Below are 17,476 nucleotides of genomic sequence, written 5' to 3' on the forward strand. Positions count from 1 at the left end.
TTGTTTTTTTCTAGCATAAAATGCTATCCATGTGATAGCTTTTTTCTCAAACATTTTTTTTCTCTCAGATCATTTTTTTCTCACATGTAATAAAGAAACAAATCTAGCTCCATAGGAATCCTCCCGCCCCCCAAAAAAGAAGTTTTAACCAGCCCCAAAGGAAAAATCACCAGAGACAAAATTACAAGAATTGAAAATAAAAATAGTGATTCAAATCTTCTCTAAATGTGTTTTTTAGAGCAATTGACCAAACAACCGTTGAACAAGCAGAACATAAATTTGAATAGGACACCAAAACTCTGTTTTATCTCCAGAGTCAGGCTGCAGAAGATCTTAGTAGTAGTAGTAGTAGTATTTTAATATTAATATTTCTTTAACCAATTTTGTTAGTCTGGGTTTTTATTTACTGAAGCATAATATACATTTTTGTTTATCAAATGAACAGCAATAACACACTGCATGCATACATCTCTGCCAAATAAGGTAACACAGACTCTTAGTGTTCACTGTACGTGGATCGATAATGCTTACAGCCGATGTAGTCCCCCCCCCCCCCCCCCCCCCCCCCCCCCCCCAAAAGGCCCATTCTAAGTCAAGAAAAAACCCTGCATGATCAGTGTCCAACAGAAATTCTTCACAAACCCTAATGCACAGAAATTCAAGTTAGATGCACCTTTACTGCGTTTATTTGATCTTCTATAATTGTGTGTGAAAGTGCATACTTGAGCTCACACTCTTTGCATGAGTCTGCTCACTCAGCAGGTTTAATCCATCATTCATCCTTCACTGAGTCCATCTCTCCTTCCACACTGAGCTAAGCAGAATGAAGGTGTTCATGTCTTTACAATCTGGATAAGAGACATTGGCATAATCCAACATGAGCTCATGTTGACTCACACACAGTTACCTCTGGTACAGCTCAGACACATGTTGGCTTTGTGTTGTCTTTGTTCTCCTTACCTTCAAGTCAACTCAATGATTCTCAAGTCTGCATTCATTGTCCAGATACTGAGGTAAATTTATTAAATGGGTTACACAAAAGCAAATATTATAACAAAATATATATATTTTTTAAATGACTTTGCAAATGCTTTACGAGAAAGAAAATATTTTATTATACCTCAGGGCTACAAATCATGTGTTGTGTTGAGAGACTGAATGTAAACATGACTTGTGATTGTTTCCAAGAAGGGCCCCAAGGCGGGAACAGGATGATAACAAATACATGTGTACATGTGCACACTTAGTGGCCACTTTGTTAAGTACACCTGTATAACCAAATGCAATCCAATTCAACTGTTCTACCAATTCTACTTTTACTGTAGGATTCCTATTATGCTTGGTTTTTGCAACCTTTGTAATGATAGAATTTCTGCCAAAGCTCATACATGAAATTGCATTAGAATGTACAAGTGTGGCTACTGAAGTGTAAAACAGATATGATACACACTGTTACCATACCAATCTCAATCTAGTGAGTCATCATTTTATCCCTGTCACCGCACCCACGGGTCTAAAGGAGCAGCAGAGCACAGAGTCGACAACAGAATTACATGATATTATAAGAACGTCTTGCCTTATTTCTCTTCTCTCCTTCACAGAATCAAACACGCCAACATTGTATCTCTGGAAGAGATATTCGAAAGTAAATCACACCTCTACCTTATCATGCAACTGTGAGTATTTACATGTGTGTGGGTTTGTGTGATGTGGGTTTTGAACTCTCTCCCACGCACATTGCATGTTGGTATTAATTGCACCCTGTAACACACACACACACACGCATCACTGTACTATGTCTACTAATGAACACCAGTGGGGAGTTCGCCCTCACACCTGCAGCCTGTCAGCCTCCCACCCACCTCAACTACTGAAATGTCAGTGAGAGAGAGGGAGAGAGAGAGAGAGAGAGAGAACAATGGCAATAACAAGAGAAAGGACAGATTAAAATCTGAAGTGCTGTTAACTGTGAGGCTCCAGAAAAAAATTACTATTTATGCATTAATCACAGTCAATGGCAAATCATAGACATAAAAGACATAGGGAGAGAGGTAGGGTGTACATTTATCAAGAGTTAAGGAAATTGTTTTCTTGAGTATGTCCCCGTTCCTCCCGTCCTTCGTCAAAACAAATATGTTGCATTGAGAAACATTTGAATGCTCTCTCCCACAGTTCTGATCTACTGTTAAAAGGTTGCTTCTCCTGGAGGCTCAGACAAACGTCTTCACATTATCTGTAGACAGAGTGAAGTCTCCATCTAGTGGATTCTAAGTCTAACGTCAAGCAGACTTAATCACACTGTCTGTGGTTTCATTCACACCACAGTGACCTTTTTTCACTCCCACAATAAAGCATCTAACTGTAGTACATTTATTATAGTAGTTATTTACAACTTTGTAATAATATAAACAAGTATAATTTGTTCAGATTAGTCCTTATTTTATATTTCCCTCATGCACTTTCTCTCTCACACTCTGACAGTTGGTCTTGTTCACAAAGATTTTCAAAATAATATGTATACACCATGTTATTTTACACTTTAAGACTTTATCCATCCATTTTCCATTGCAAAAATCAAGAAGGGAAATCTTTAGCTCTCTTGGCCAATCAGTGGGCTCCTTCCGATATTTCCAGTCCAGTCGGATTTGTGTGGTTGTTGTCTCCATACTGTACTATGTATTCCGCAAGCTTTTCTTCGCTTTCATGATTGGATCCCTCGTACTGTTTCTAGTGTATCTGGCGGGGAACTCTTTGATCGTATCATAGAGAAGGGCTTCTACACGGAGAAAGATGCCAGTAAGCTCATTCAGCAGATTCTGGATGCCGTCAAATACCTCCACGACATGGGCATTGTGCACCGTGACCTCAAGGTCAGTACTCGGGCTAAAGATATTAATGGAAATTTAGCATAGGGTTGTCATTCTGTGTGTTCAGGAAAAAGTGAACAAAAAAAAGGAAAAAGTGTGACCGTACTCTGTCATCATCTTTCATTTCTGGTTTTGGTCTTGTCCCTCCTCGTCGCAGCCAGAGAATCTGCTGTACTACAGCATGGATGAAGACTCCAAGATCATGATCAGTGACTTTGGTCTGTCTAAGATTGAGGGCTCTGGCAGTGTGATGTCGACAGCGTGTGGAACACCAGGATATGTTGGTAAAGAAGTCAGAGATTCTGCTTAGAGTGAATCCATGTTACATGGCAGGGAACATTGTCTCATGCAATATTAGCACAATGCCAATATCCCACTGGTACTTCAATGCAAGATCTTTCATTAAACACCATGTACAGCTTACCGGAAGCTCACATAGATATTCAAAGTCTGTAAAAAGATATCCAGTTAAATTTTTGTAAATCAGTTGTGAAATTACAGTCGCACTCTAATTTTACTCACATGCTCATCTAAAAAAATGAATCACTTTTTAATGTACTAACACTGCTGAACATATGTCATGCATCATTAAACATTCGTCTTGCTAATGCTCTTGTATAACATTATTTCGTTCTTTCAGCCCCTGAAGTGTTGGCTCAGAAACCCTACAGTAAAGCAGTGGATTGCTGGTCTATTGGTGTCATAGCCTATATCCTGTAAGTTGACTTTTTAAGACATGTACTGAGCCTAACGCAGGATAGATTCAGGTATTATAGTCATTGATGCAGTTTAAATTATCTCCTTGCTGACTGTTTTTATAATTGCAGTGAGTGTCATTTTAACCTCTTGGGATGCTTCAAGTAGAAAAACATGACATCTGTTCTCTCTTGTGTGTCTCAGGTTATGTGGTTACCCTCCGTTCTACCATGAGAATGATGCCAAACTGTTCGAACAGATCCTGAAGGCAGAATATGAATTTGATTCTCCTTACTGGGATGATATATCTGATTCAGGTACAGTAATTATCGAGCTATTTTTCTCTTATAAAGCAGATTTTTCAGAGAGACACATCAAACATGTCTATATATGTGTGCATCTCCAAGTGTGCATTAAGTTCTGTAGATTTTTTTTAGTGCATAATCAATTAACAGTCAGAAGGCAAAAAATTATTAAACCACTTAGAACTTATTTTTGTCAACAGCTTCCCCTGATCTCCTGGGTAGACCTTGTGTCTTCCTAGTGCCCAAACCTACTGAATTCCTCTAGATCTATCTGAGAAGTGGCCTAAAACCATTATCCTCCCTCCCTCCACCTACCTAACTCCTTACATTATCAAATAGACTAAGGTCAGACACCTTTTGGGATACATTTCATTTCTGTTGCTTATACTAGTGATTTCATTCTTTCGGTCACAACACAAAGCCTGTGATCATATGTGAAGGTTAAAACGTAGATTCTATGGGCCCTATCTTGCACCCGGTGCAGTTCAAAGCCTGATGCAAATGTCTTTTCTAATTTAACACAGTTGTCAGTTTTCCGTCCAGCGTCTACGTTGTTTAAATATCAAATTTACTTGCGCCCATCTTTGCGCCATGGGTGTACTAATCTTACAGGGAGGTGTGTTCAAGTGAATAATTGTCTTGTGTATTTATACTTAAAACTTAGTGTTTGGAGTGTGCAAGTAGGCTGTTTGAGATACAGGCCTAGTCTAAAGTCAAAAGCGCAGCACACAAACATGAAAAAGAATATATTTTTACATACAAATAAAAATATGACGGTGACAATCTGCCATCATAATAGCAATGCGCCAATGTACAAATGCGCCTGGCTTTTTAAAGGGAATGGAAGATGACACTCTTATTGGTTTATTGCATGTTACGCTACATTCCAGGGGCTTGGATCGTTAAAATAGCGCCCTATATCCCACCTGTCGTGGAAAAACTCAACAACCTGGGATTCTTTAATTGCATCTTCCAGTCAGAAAAACAACCTTGAAAATGAAATTGAATATTAAATTCCAAAAATGTTTGAAAGGCATTTTTAATGTTACGAAATAACAATAATTTTAGCTGAAACAAGATCTTTTTTCAGGGATGAGATTGAGCTGAACTATTTTCTAGTACAAATATTGCCTTGATAAATACTGAAATAAGATGGAATTCTTCTCAGTAACAACAAATAATCTAAACCATGGTTAAACCACGTTGTCTCATGCACCTTCTCCTTTAAATGTACAGTAAGTGATACTGCGCAAAGATTGTTAACTGAACTCAGCTGCTGCCCAGCATGTTGCCATAGCAACCAGTGAAACACCTGGCATAATCTCTGCTGACTAAAGAAAATATGTCAGAATCAATGTTATCTAGGTTGTGGATTAGCTTTTGCTGTTTCTCAGCAATCTCTTGATAACTCCTGGCTGGACGGCCCATTCACATGCTGCCTCCTCACCACCCTCATCCCTTGCTTGCACGGGCAACTGGTGTCGCCTGTTGCTGATTGGCTGGAATTGTGTTTTGGTGCTCGTGCTCATCTTACTGTTGGTTTTCCATTAACACAGCCAATGCTTTGTAAGAACAACAGATTTCTTTTCAGCACAAAAAAAACTGTGAGGAGATGTTTGCTGAATTTGACGAAGAGTGTATTGGATTAACCTTGCTTTCTAATTGCCAAACAGCTGTTTGGCACATTTATGTGCTAGTAGGTTTTCCTCTCTACAACAGACAGACCCTCTTATCCCGCAGGAAAAACTAGTAGGCTGCCTGGACTTGTTAGTATCCACCTTACCTTACCTCACCTAACACACAGTACAAGACAGAGATCACCTCATATCCAGGAGTGTGTTTCCAGAGCCAGTCAAGCATCTTCTCATACAGAGAGAGTGATATCTTAAGTTTTTTAAGATAGCTAATATGTTATCCAATCCCTACCTTTCACCTAACAGGTAGTGAGCCCACAAGCAAAAGCAATGGGCACATTGGTTTATTTTTGGATCCTCCAGTCCTGGCTCTTGGACTTGATACTTGTTACCTGCTCTGTACATTTAGAACAAAGTATACAATTGATGCAGCGGTATATTCGGATACTATAGCGGATATGGGAATTACTTTAAGATTTGTTTTTCTCTTGTTGACGGCACTTCCATTATTACATCAATGCAACTGGTGCAACAATTTTAACATTGACTTTTTGAAATCTTTATTTTGTCATTATAGCTAAAGACTTTATAGTCCACCTGATGGAGAAAGACCCCAACACACGCTACACCTGTGACCAGGCGCTGCAGCACCCCTGGTACTGGTCCTCCCTTTGTCGTCTGATTAAAACCTTGATACTCTCAACTTTAGTGCTTTACTTGTTTTAACTAATCCCGGTTGTTGCTGTACTTTTCACTTTTAGCCATGGCACACACTCTCACACAGACACACTCTTATGTTTCCTTGCCCCTCTGTTTGTCAGGATTGCCGGGGATACTGCTCTGGATAAGAACATCCATGAGTCTGTCAGTGCTCAGATCAAGAAGAATTTTGCTAAGAGCAAGTGGAAGGTAAGTCAGTCTTCCTGTTTATCTTGGATGTGGGCCATATGAATTATTATTTTTTTGTTTACATGGAGAGAATACAGTTGAGCTACAATGAAACGTGTTGTCTTGGTCTGAACTGAAGAAAAACTAGAATGGTTAAGATTTAAGACAGCAAAAAACCTTTAGGACACTGCCTAAAACCTGGTGTTGGGACCCCCCATTGAAGGGTTGTTAAATTGTGCCTGAAAAAAAGTTGTGCCTCACTAGAATTTGGTTTATTTGTAATGCTTTTCTTTAAACTTTGCTCGTACTCTGCACAGTTTAACTCTTGTGGCTTCTAAAAACTACTAATATGAAACACTTTTTGAATAAACTGCTCACAACTCACAGACGTGCACCCTCTTGTGATAAAATGTCCAGAACCACTGCATTAGGCTGCTTTCCGTGTCGAGGTTGGTCCACTTTCAGTTTCAGATGAATGAGATTCTACAGTTTTATGGGTCATATTGCAGTTGTTTCTTTTCCTCTGCAGCAAGCATTCAACGCCACAGCAGTGGTCCGTCACATGAGGCGTCTCCAGTTGGGTACCAGCAATGAGGGACCCAACCCCCCCCTGGCCAGTCTGTGCCGAACTCATCTGCTTGAGGAAGGAGCAGGTACTAGCTACACACACACACCCACACACAAACACATTGACACATTAGGGGCGTTGAAATCAATCATTGCATCAATGCATCAGGATGCGGATGTGGGTTATTCTGCATTGATGCAGTGACAGACCATAATCGATTATTGCTGACTAATGTGACTTGTTGATTTTCAAGTCGCTGCTTTTTTTGTTTTTGCCTTTAGTCTGTTGTCTGCTGTGTTTAGACTCTGCTAAAATCAGGAAGTGTCTTTTGACAGAGTAGATACAATAAAAAGGGGAGTTCATATATATCTGACTGCTTGAATTTGCAATGTATAATAATATTGAGGAGGGGATTAATCGGGATGCATTGGGATATTGAATCGATTCAAATTGTAGACGGGATAATTATAATTGAACCGAAGTGAGACCATTCACACATCTAAAAAACATCAGTGAATATGGACTGTAGCTGTTGTCATTTCTAGTGTAACATATATATTGGCTTTAATGACTAGACAGGTACATCACTGACAGGATGTCCTCTTTCTCTCTCAGATGCTTGTTGCGACGGAGGATGCTCCCAGAACGTCGACGGTGGCGCTGATCCCCTGTCCAACTGCTCCTACCGCTGCCACCCAACCAGCAGGGTGTGATTTCTGCTCCACTTACTTGCCTAATTAATCCCAGTGACTTTTCAAATTTTACCCCCTCGGTTGAACGGGAGGTATCATCTCCCCCCTTATCTGGTTAGGAATACAGCGTCATTCCAACCTCTTGCCTGCAGGGGGAGCAAGTCTGTCCAGCCTGAGAAGGAAGACCTAAAATGGGATGAAAGGAGGAGTAGAGGGACTTGCTGATGATGGTGATGATGCACCAGAGGATTACTTTTACAGACTGGGATGGTAGTTTGGGATGAGTTAAAATGGGGAGAGGATACGAAGAAAGGAAGGAAAGATAACCTCCTCCACCAGCATGTCAGGGGGGGATTGTTTTTTTGCTGAAGCAGGACAGAGCTCGTTGAAAACTGTTTTTACTCATTTTTATGTTCAGCCTTTCTCTTTGTTTGTTTTATTGTTTTATTGTTTTATACATATATTGTATATATATTTGTGTTGTCTTTTTAACCTCCTACTGTGGAGTGTAAATCCAGAGACAATATCTGCATGATGAGGAGAGCACTTCCCCATGCATGTTTTGTTATCCTAAGAGATATACCCTGTTGCAGAAATGCAATATCACAGTACCATGCAAATGATGGGGTGTTGCATGTAAAGTTGCTAAGCCATAGAGCATTTTGATGCATTGTAGTATTTGAAATTGAATTGAGTCAAATCTTTTAATTTTTTAGATCTGCATTCTATGTCTTTAAGTCATGCTTTCGGACAATCAGTAAGAATATTTTATGCAGTGAAAACTCCATCTATTGACTATGTCGCCTTTCTTGTGGCGATATAGTATTTCCATGCAGCGGTTAGGCTTTTTGAGAGGAAGCTGCTTCTCCCTTCTCTTTTTTTCAACACCAACCTCTTTAACCACTTGAGCACAGGGATATATCTTTGTCTAAGGTGCCTTTAGGATATACAGTATGATGAGTTTATTTTTGGTAGCTTCTGAAATGTCTTCTCAAAGCAAAGACTCTTTCAGTACCTCCATATTTGTGTCACATTTTAAATTTTAAAATACATTCATCATTAAAATATAAACAGTAATAATGTTAAAGCCTTTCTGGAGAGCTAAATCAGGATTATTTTCAAAAAGAATCCTTCAAACACATGTTTTTCAGAAATTGTATTAGTATATTGCCAGCTCAACTCTCTCAATGACACATATAAAGAAACTGTGTTGATGTATTTCAACACAAATCCTATAGTACATTTTTTATTTTTTTTTAACCTGCATTTGCAAACCAGAAAAAGCATTGATCAGTGTATTTAGCCATACTCCAGACTAGGCTGATTTAGTAGGATTAATTATGTTTGTGTGAATGCAAAAAAAAGAGAGTGCAACCAAATATGATATGCATCTGTCACCTTGTACTGTAATCGTACCGTCACTCCAATCCTTTTCTTTTTACATTCTTTTACAGACTTATGTCTTCAACATGCAGTCTGTTTGAAAAGGAAACCTGGATTAAAAATGTGAATATGCATCAGATTGACTCGCTTCATCTATACTGCATATCCACTGGTGCTTTTTATGTTTTTGTGTGCATGAAAAGTACAGACTCTGTATTCGTGTTCCATTCATCCAACTCTATTTTTTAAACATGTATAGACAAACTTATAGCAGTGTTTGCTCTTTTACAATGGAAATTGTTTAGAGGAGAATGGTGCTGAGACTATCAGACGTAGAGGAGCTAAATGCACATTTGTTTGAATCCTCTGTAATTCGTTGTGGACTGCCCTACATGGCTCACAGATCTCCAATAAGGCAGTGAAATTGATGCTGAGATCTTCCACTGACTATAGCTTCATCCATCCTCTGATGGCAATGTCCTGTCCTTAACAGGATCACATTATATTTCTAACCGTTTCTTTCTCTCTGTATTACAACCATATAGACATTCGATACTGATGTGATTCACATGATGTAGCTTGGAATTTTTTAAATCCCATGATCAACAATGAATATTGTGTACACTTCAGATAATGTAAAAATTGCTATGAGATGAGTGCTTTTAAAAAGAAAGATTTTGTCATTCTCTTCAAGTTTGTCATGCAGATAAGTAAAGAGGAACAAAAGTTGTATTAACTTTTTAACAGGTCAAAGCAAGTTAAATGTGCTGCTTCAAAGTCTTTGAGCTTTATTCTGCATTCCTATTGGATAGGCGTTGTAGTGTATTTGGACAGTAATGTAACTGGTGACTCCAAACTGTAAAGCGTAGATAAAAGATTTTTATTTTTCTGGGATTTTTCAGTGTGAATCGTTCGTACTTCATGAATTACTCTAACAGAGAAAGGCCCAAACAAGCAGAGGAAAGCTGTGGCATGGTGGCGGTTGTTGTCCTCAGTCTTGTCATGTTGGCAGACTAACAACATCACAATTAATCTTCTTATTTAAATACTTAATAAAAACAACTCTGCTAATTTGACTTATAGCTTCAAACATTCAGTCATAAATCTCCTGTAGTCCTATTTAGCTCCTGTAATTTGCCTACTGATAATTCATTTTAATGTATTAATATACAAAGTTGTTTACATTTTCCAGCTCCTTTAGCACTCTTAATCCTTAAAGTGCTCATAAATGATTCCCCAAAAAATTTGTAGGAAAAAAACTAAAGATATATTAGAGAAGTAAAACAGTTTTGGTAGCATTTACTTTGTCATAATTGAGCGCTGTGAGTGAGGATTGAACCCGCAAACCTAACTACAATCTAATCTTTTTGTTCTTGTGCTGTTCTTTGCTGAAGCAAAGAACCTGGAAACAGGAAACTAAAGACTTTTACATTCCATTGCAATGAACCAAATGACAATGAAATACATAACCAAGTAGAATCCCATTACCTCACCACTCAACCACCTTGGCAGGAAAATAGCAGTAATATGACATACTGTAGGCCTATTTTGTTCCTGGAGTTTACAATGCATCAGCCAGAAAGAGTTCAGTGATTTGTGTGAAGGTTTCTCCTTTGATGGCTCCGTAACCACTTTTAGAGTATGACCAATGTGTGATAATATTGTTAAATAAATATGTTGCCTTTTAAGAAATGCTGTTTTGGGCTACAGTACCCGTTGTATACACCATAGACTTAAAAAAATCAGTATACATAGATGCGATGCATCATGGATTGTTGAAAAGTGATTACTGCTCAGTGTGAAAGCCAGTGGCTTGTGCTTGCAACAGATTTGTGAGTGAAACGTACAATAAATTCCCTGCTATGCATTATGAATCTGTCTGAGTCCATTTGTAACGGATAAAATACATTTTGTAAGCTTATATTTCATGTCACATACATATTTAACAATAAATGCCAAAACATCACAGAACTATTTCTAGAAAACAATTATTTTAGGCAAATGTAATATTTTGCACCTTAGCAGGAAATAATTCAACCACTACTGCCCTGATAGAAGTCTATAGGATGGCATGTCCATTGTTGCCTTATCTTATATTAGTATATTATATTAGTAATATTAGATTAACATTAGCAACTTTCAACCAACAAAGTTGTCCTTCCAGCTTTCTATTTAACATTAATACTTTTAAACAAATCTAATAAATGAATGAGTAATAATACGTGCCTAATTTAAAATACAAGTGATTTAACCACACCAAAACGTGAATGCCACTTCAAAAACTGAGTCAAAAACTGAGTTAAAAGCTGAACTGCCACTCTGCTAAGCTAGGATAGTTATACATATTATTGGCATAAGAATATGTAATATGGTCAAATAAATGTCTACAATTTGAACAAATTTGAAACAAGAAACCTGTAGGAAAAGTTTTAAGTAATAATAATGACAATAATAATAATAACGTAGAATTGATACTTTTCTCAATGGGCAAATTCTGCAACTGTTGCTCTCATGAAATGGTTTTGTTTCTTGAGAGGTTTGTCATGAATGTTAATTTCATAGTCTGCTACATGAGGCCTCTCTCGTCCTCTCCAGAGGAATGCTGGGTAATTGAGGCTTGTGGTTTGGCTCTCTGGATCGTTCAGGCTGGAGAAGACAGAGAACCGAGCGAGAGCATGAGTCTGGTGGTTGACCTCATTCAGGAGACAGCAGACAGAGTAAAAATGATGCGGTCAAACCAGAAACAAGGGACTGGTTTAAAATAATGAGAGATAAATTGTATGGATCAAATGGTGGAGGTTGCTGAAAGATGCAGGCGGTGTAAAGATGTGGAAGAGTGGAAAAAGCTAGGTGAAATGGCCATGGGTAAAACAGAACAACGAAAATAAGGATGGGCTCAGAAACCATGTTTAAGCAAACTTACATAACTTTGTGTCTGGGTTTAATTCCCCCTGCAGTATGAAAGCAGCAGCATTGATGAAGATTGTGCACATCCTCCTCCCATCATGAATCTGGAGTGCTGTTGTCCATGCTTGCATGGAATGTGAAATAGAGACTTGATACAGAAACAAGCCAGAAGTGAACAACACTGGTATTACTGACTCACAACTTCCTCATTTGCATAGTGGATTCATCTGAAGGGTGTCAGCAATTCAAACCTTTTTCAAACAACCACTGTAAGCAAATTCCTATTGTGATGAGAATCATCATGAATAGGCTGATATGAAACAAACAAGGCACAAAATAGCTAGCATACACTCAACATGAATGTAGTACACAGTTGAGCTGTATGACAAGTGTGAGCTTGTAATGAGACCACTGTTAATTTGCCAACTTGTTTGCTTACGTATTTCAGCTTTATCATTGGCAGAAATCCTATGTAGTTTATTCAATCAGTCATGCCTGAGTTAGCCATACTGGGGCTTGCAACTAAAGGTTAATGTCAGCATGCTAACATGCTCTCAATGCCAATGCTAATACGCTGAAGTATTGGTGCAATGTTTGTTTTGCCCGCCATATTAGTTCACTGTGTTAGCATGCTAACATTTACTAAGTAGCACTAAACAGTACACGTCAAGCTGATGGGAATGTCCTCAGTTGTGTGGGTTTTTAGTCATAAACTAAAGTATTGGACAAGTTATAATTTTGACCTGACGATAGAGGAAAAGTCAGAGGATTGCCAAAGTCGGTTTACTTATAACCACAATGTCAACTTAATGATGCAGCTTGTCAAGGAAAGTCAGAGGATTCATCGTCTGGGCACAATAAATATCTTGTGTTGGCATGTAAATCCCTCCAATATTTAAAGAGAAGTTACAGTTTGGACCAAAGTGGTGGACCAACCGACAGACCAACATTGCTAACAATGCTAAAAAGCTAAAACAATGTTGGCCTCAGTGGCTTTCTGAGAAGCACTGCTTTCTCACAAACCTTCGTTACTCCCTTCCAAGGTGACCTACTGTACCTGGCACAAATGAATACTCCAATAATTATGAAGAAAACTGATGGGATTGTGTAGGTCTAGCTGTCTGTGAGTTTATAATGGTATATTTTGGGAAATGGTCAAATCAAATAAAAAAAACTCTTAATAAACCTTCATTAAATGAAATTGATTGGTTGACTGACAATTCAAGGTTTCACCTTATGTCAAAGTGTTGAGTTAAGGTTTATTAATCAAATGCGTTGTGTGCACAGTAAAAGCCCGAGCACACATTCTGCCATCCTGTCTGTCAGCAGGAACCTATTGTGCTTCTGTCTGTCAGTGCTGTCTGGAGGTTCATGTGCCTATTATGCATGTTGTCCTTCAACATTTGTGCTGTCATAGGTGTGGAGAAATTTCATTGGTTGAACTTTTTTCACTCTTTTTCCACTCTTTTTTAGTCAAAGTACAATACGTTAAATCTGTACTAAACTGGGGTGCCTGCTCACCTGGTAGAGCGCGTACCCATATAAAGAGGCTTAGTCCTCGACGCAGCAGCTGCTGCGTTCAGCTCCACCTGCGGTCCTTTGCTGCATGTCATTCCCCCTCTCTCTTCTTCCCTTTCAAGTCTAAGCTGTCCCGGAAATAAAAGCCTAAAATGCCCAAAAAATAATGGAATAAAATCTGTACTAGACTGGTCTTCCTCTATGAGGCCATTTGGGAAAATAACTTTTGAGAGAATAGAAAACTCTTGTTTACTTGGCCATTTATTCATGAAGCATCTGCATCTGCATCAAATCACTTCTTTCTTGGCCCAAATTTAATCAAACTCTGACTAGAAAAAGACAAATAAACAAATGAACATAACCTCCTTGGTGGAGGTAACAATAAATTCAGTGACACGCCATGTCAGATGTGCTGTTTTATTTTCATGTGACACAAGAGGACATCCAAAGTTTAATCTCATCATGCAGGTACTGCACAAATACTGTGTAACACCATATGACCTGCTGGTAAAGAGTGAGGAGCTAATTAGCATACCAAGCAATTATACATTTTTTCTTCAGCTTTGAACAAGACTAAATTCACACTCAAACTAACACCCACTTCTTAGACTGTGTGTTGAACAAGTCAACACACACACACACTGACACACACACACACACTCTTACACACACACACACACACACACACACACACCGTGGCATGCAGCCTCAGACCTTTACTAACAAATAGTTGTGTGGATACATTTAGAGTGGCTTCATGAACAAAACACCAAATAAATATGTAGACCGAGACACACACACACACACACACACATGCACACACACACACCTAATGACTTTTCTTATATCAGCTGTGCATTTGTTGGGCTGCAATGTCAGATAGCTGAGAGCATCTTGGCAAAACATTTTCTTTGGACCAAAACACGGAAAAACAGACACAAATCATTACTGTAAAAAGATTTTCCAGTACCATTTCTCTTTGGTCCTTTGGCCCCACATTGTTTTTGGAGTGAAACCAGGTTGTTTGAGTTTGAGCATGTCAAAGTCCCTAAGGTGCTGGAGCACAGCAGAGGAAAAGAGACCTGACTACACAGTGAGATCACCCTCATTTCCGGACCCTGGAGATGAGTGACGCGCAGTTTTTGAACAATTCACTTGCTGTGAATGACTCTCTGTAGCAGATCTGAGTGGGAGAGACTATGTGAAATTGTTTTGCTACAAGCTTTCAAAGGGTAGATCTTCAAAGTTTGTTAGAATCCAAAAAGATGGTCAGGGATCTGTTTTTACAAGAAACGTGGAGTAAATTCTGATCCATATCGGAGCATCAACACAGAGTACAGCAGCTCCTGAAGCCAAAGCACCACGATTTATGAAAAGTCGCAGACCCTCAAAAGTCCTGCATGACATGGCATTTGCAAACCGCTGTAGGTAATAATAAACAGGATGGAGGATATCTGGCAGTATGAGGAGCACCACAAATTTTCCACTTTTGGGAAAACTCAGCCTGCAATTAGGGTCAAACGTAGGCAGAAACTTGCCAGAAACTTGACATCCATGTTACTTGCACAAGTAATACATGCGGTACTGGCCTATGCTGAGAGTTTACTCGACTCACAAAGTCCCAGACCACAGCAGATGGAAAGGAAACACACTGAAAAGAGCAGGATATATACAGAGGAAAATCCTGAGAGTGTTGCTTCCACACCGTAGCACATTAAAATGGGATTTGACAGATTTTGTGGAGGCAATGGATCAAGGGAGACATCCGACAGGATGCAGAGTGGAATTATGAGTTGTCTGAGGTTACACTGGGGGTCAAAGTCACCATAATGTTGACAAAGAAATGTGGCAGATGTCTATGTGAACAACTTCTTGATAACTCAGTTTCATTCATTCATTCATTCACCCACATCAGGTCAGTCCAACACAGCAGCTACTTTAGAAGCATTTAATTTCTTCATTTCCACTGATTTATATTCCTATTTACCTAGTAAACACTTGAAAATACAATTAACGTATTGGCCCCTCCACTCTTTATTAAAATTGGGATGTAGAAATAACGGTAGCACTTTACATTCAACCAAGGTAATGAGATGGTTATAACAAGTTACAGAAATCTATCCTTAAAGAGCTAGTCTCATTGGTCACTTTCAAGAGGATGTTCAGACTCTTCTGGTCTCCCAATCAGCTCCAACTATGAACCAATTTGACTCAGCTTATGATACTTATGATCAGATCTGAAGCACTGACCAACTCACGTATATTCACATTGGAGATGCATCCCACACCTCAGTGTTTTTCAAACTAGTAACACAAATCACCAACTGGTGGATTCACTGGTGGAACAACAGTCACCGCGCTGTATGATACTCTTCTCTGGAAACTATGCAAATACTTCACATGCAGGCCAGAATTAAACCAAAAAAAGCCTCAAATGTTGAACAATGTCAGAACCGCTGTAAACATTCAGGGTGGAAAATACAGCAACTATTAACCTAACGTCCCAGAGTCTAACTCTCAGATGTAAAGAAACCAGCTTGGCAGCGCTAACAACAAACACATGAGGTCAAATTCCTCCTGCTAGTCTTGTGGACTTTGTCAGCAACCCAGACAAAGAAAGTAATAATTATAAGTGAAAGACGGAGGATGGAAGTAAGAGAGAAATGGGGGAGGGGAAGTAGTAGGTTGTTCGTGAAGGTAAAAACAGCAGTTTACCTTTATGACAGAAGAATTTAACTAAATGCATACACACTAAGTACTCCTGAGGTGATTTCAAGCCTGAATTAAAGTTTGTGTCATCTTAAGTCAGGAACTGCAGACGTGACAAATTGTTTCCCAGAGTAAAAAAACAACAGTGAAATGCAAATTCTCAAGTGTGAGCCATGGTCTTTTTGTGTACCATTACTGGGCTTTGGAATTGTATCTTGTATGGTCATTATTGTCGCCTTGAAGTCAATTACTGTGCTCACTCTTTTCGTTTCCAAAAAATTCAGCATTTCCCTCGCTGATGTTTCAAGATTGAGATTACACCGCCGAGGCTAAAAGCACGATATTGTGAGTTTAGTTTGACTGCAACAGTAGCGGTCGCTGAGGGCACACACACACACACACACACACACACACACACACATCCGTCATCCTTATTGAAACCGACATGGACAGGCAACAATGAAAAATGACCTCCTCTTTGCCAGAGTTTACGGCTGGTCAAGTGTGAAGAGATGATGGAGGAGCGTTTCCACTTAAATTGAATCCACATTCACAGAGGTGCAGGGTAATGTTCACTTAAAACTGAAGGACAGAGTTGTAGGAAGGTGCAAACTGAAAAAGATTAAAGGTTCCGCTGACTTGCACTTGGCTGCCATCTAATATCAAATATCCTAGAAAGTTTGATATAAATAGCAGATTCTGGTCTTGTCAATGTCTCCCTTGTGTATCAATCACTTTGGTCCATTCTGTGTTAGATATATTGCCTTACAATCTGTACAAACATTTCAAAAAACTATTTAACATTGTCAATTGGAAAAGAGAAAGAAGCAGAATCATGAACTCTTCGCTTCGTTAGTATTTAGCTCAAAGCACCACTGTGTTGCCTCAGAAAGCCACTTGCATGGCTGTAGAGTTTATTGAACAGGGTTGACTAATTTAAAACCCTGAAGAGAGCTGATGTTCTTTCCTTAAAAGGAAACACTGGATCTCCAAGTGCAGACTCAAGTTATTAGCTCCAGAAATAATGGAGCCAATGACAGGTCAGAGAGCTTAAAGTTAGAAACCTCTCTGGCGGATTTCTTCGTGCGGAGCGATGAATGACAGACAGAAAAATGTTACCTAAAGGGGGAGGGGGGGGGGGGGTAAAAAAACAAAAAAAACATATACTGTATTAACCAATCAGATGCTCTGGGTTGATCAATACAAAAAAAAAAAAAAATTGTAACCAGAGCAGCCCGAGAAAGTAACAGCATTTGAAAACATAAAACCAGACTAGATAAAATAAACCATGTCCACAGATAGCAAGTCC

At 39.0% G+C, this 17,476-nt stretch overlaps 1 protein-coding gene across 2 annotated transcripts in view; it reads left to right on the forward strand.

The window, feature by feature from the left end:
- Positions 1 to 10,903, forward strand: part of camk1b (calcium/calmodulin-dependent protein kinase Ib) — a 38,735-nt gene extending 27,832 nt beyond the window's left edge. For both annotated transcript variants that reach the window (XM_034869399.1, XM_034869398.1), the window contains 9 exons: positions 1,602 to 1,676; positions 2,732 to 2,870; positions 3,025 to 3,151; positions 3,508 to 3,583; positions 3,768 to 3,880; positions 6,080 to 6,158; positions 6,324 to 6,411; positions 6,920 to 7,043; positions 7,574 to 10,903. In XM_034869399.1, coding sequence (XP_034725290.1) covers positions 1,602 to 1,676; positions 2,732 to 2,870; positions 3,025 to 3,151; positions 3,508 to 3,583; positions 3,768 to 3,880; positions 6,080 to 6,158; positions 6,324 to 6,411; positions 6,920 to 7,043; positions 7,574 to 7,671 — 919 coding nt within the window. In that variant the 3' untranslated portion in view covers positions 7,672 to 10,903. The remainder of the gene's footprint in view (positions 1 to 1,601; positions 1,677 to 2,731; positions 2,871 to 3,024; positions 3,152 to 3,507; positions 3,584 to 3,767; positions 3,881 to 6,079; positions 6,159 to 6,323; positions 6,412 to 6,919; positions 7,044 to 7,573) is intronic.
- Positions 10,904 to 17,476: the final 6,573 nt, after the last annotated feature.

The sequence above is a fragment of the Etheostoma cragini genome, chromosome 4 (genome assembly GCF_013103735.1).
Source record: "Etheostoma cragini isolate CJK2018 chromosome 4, CSU_Ecrag_1.0, whole genome shotgun sequence".
NCBI lineage: Eukaryota > Metazoa > Chordata > Actinopteri > Perciformes > Percidae > Etheostoma > Etheostoma cragini.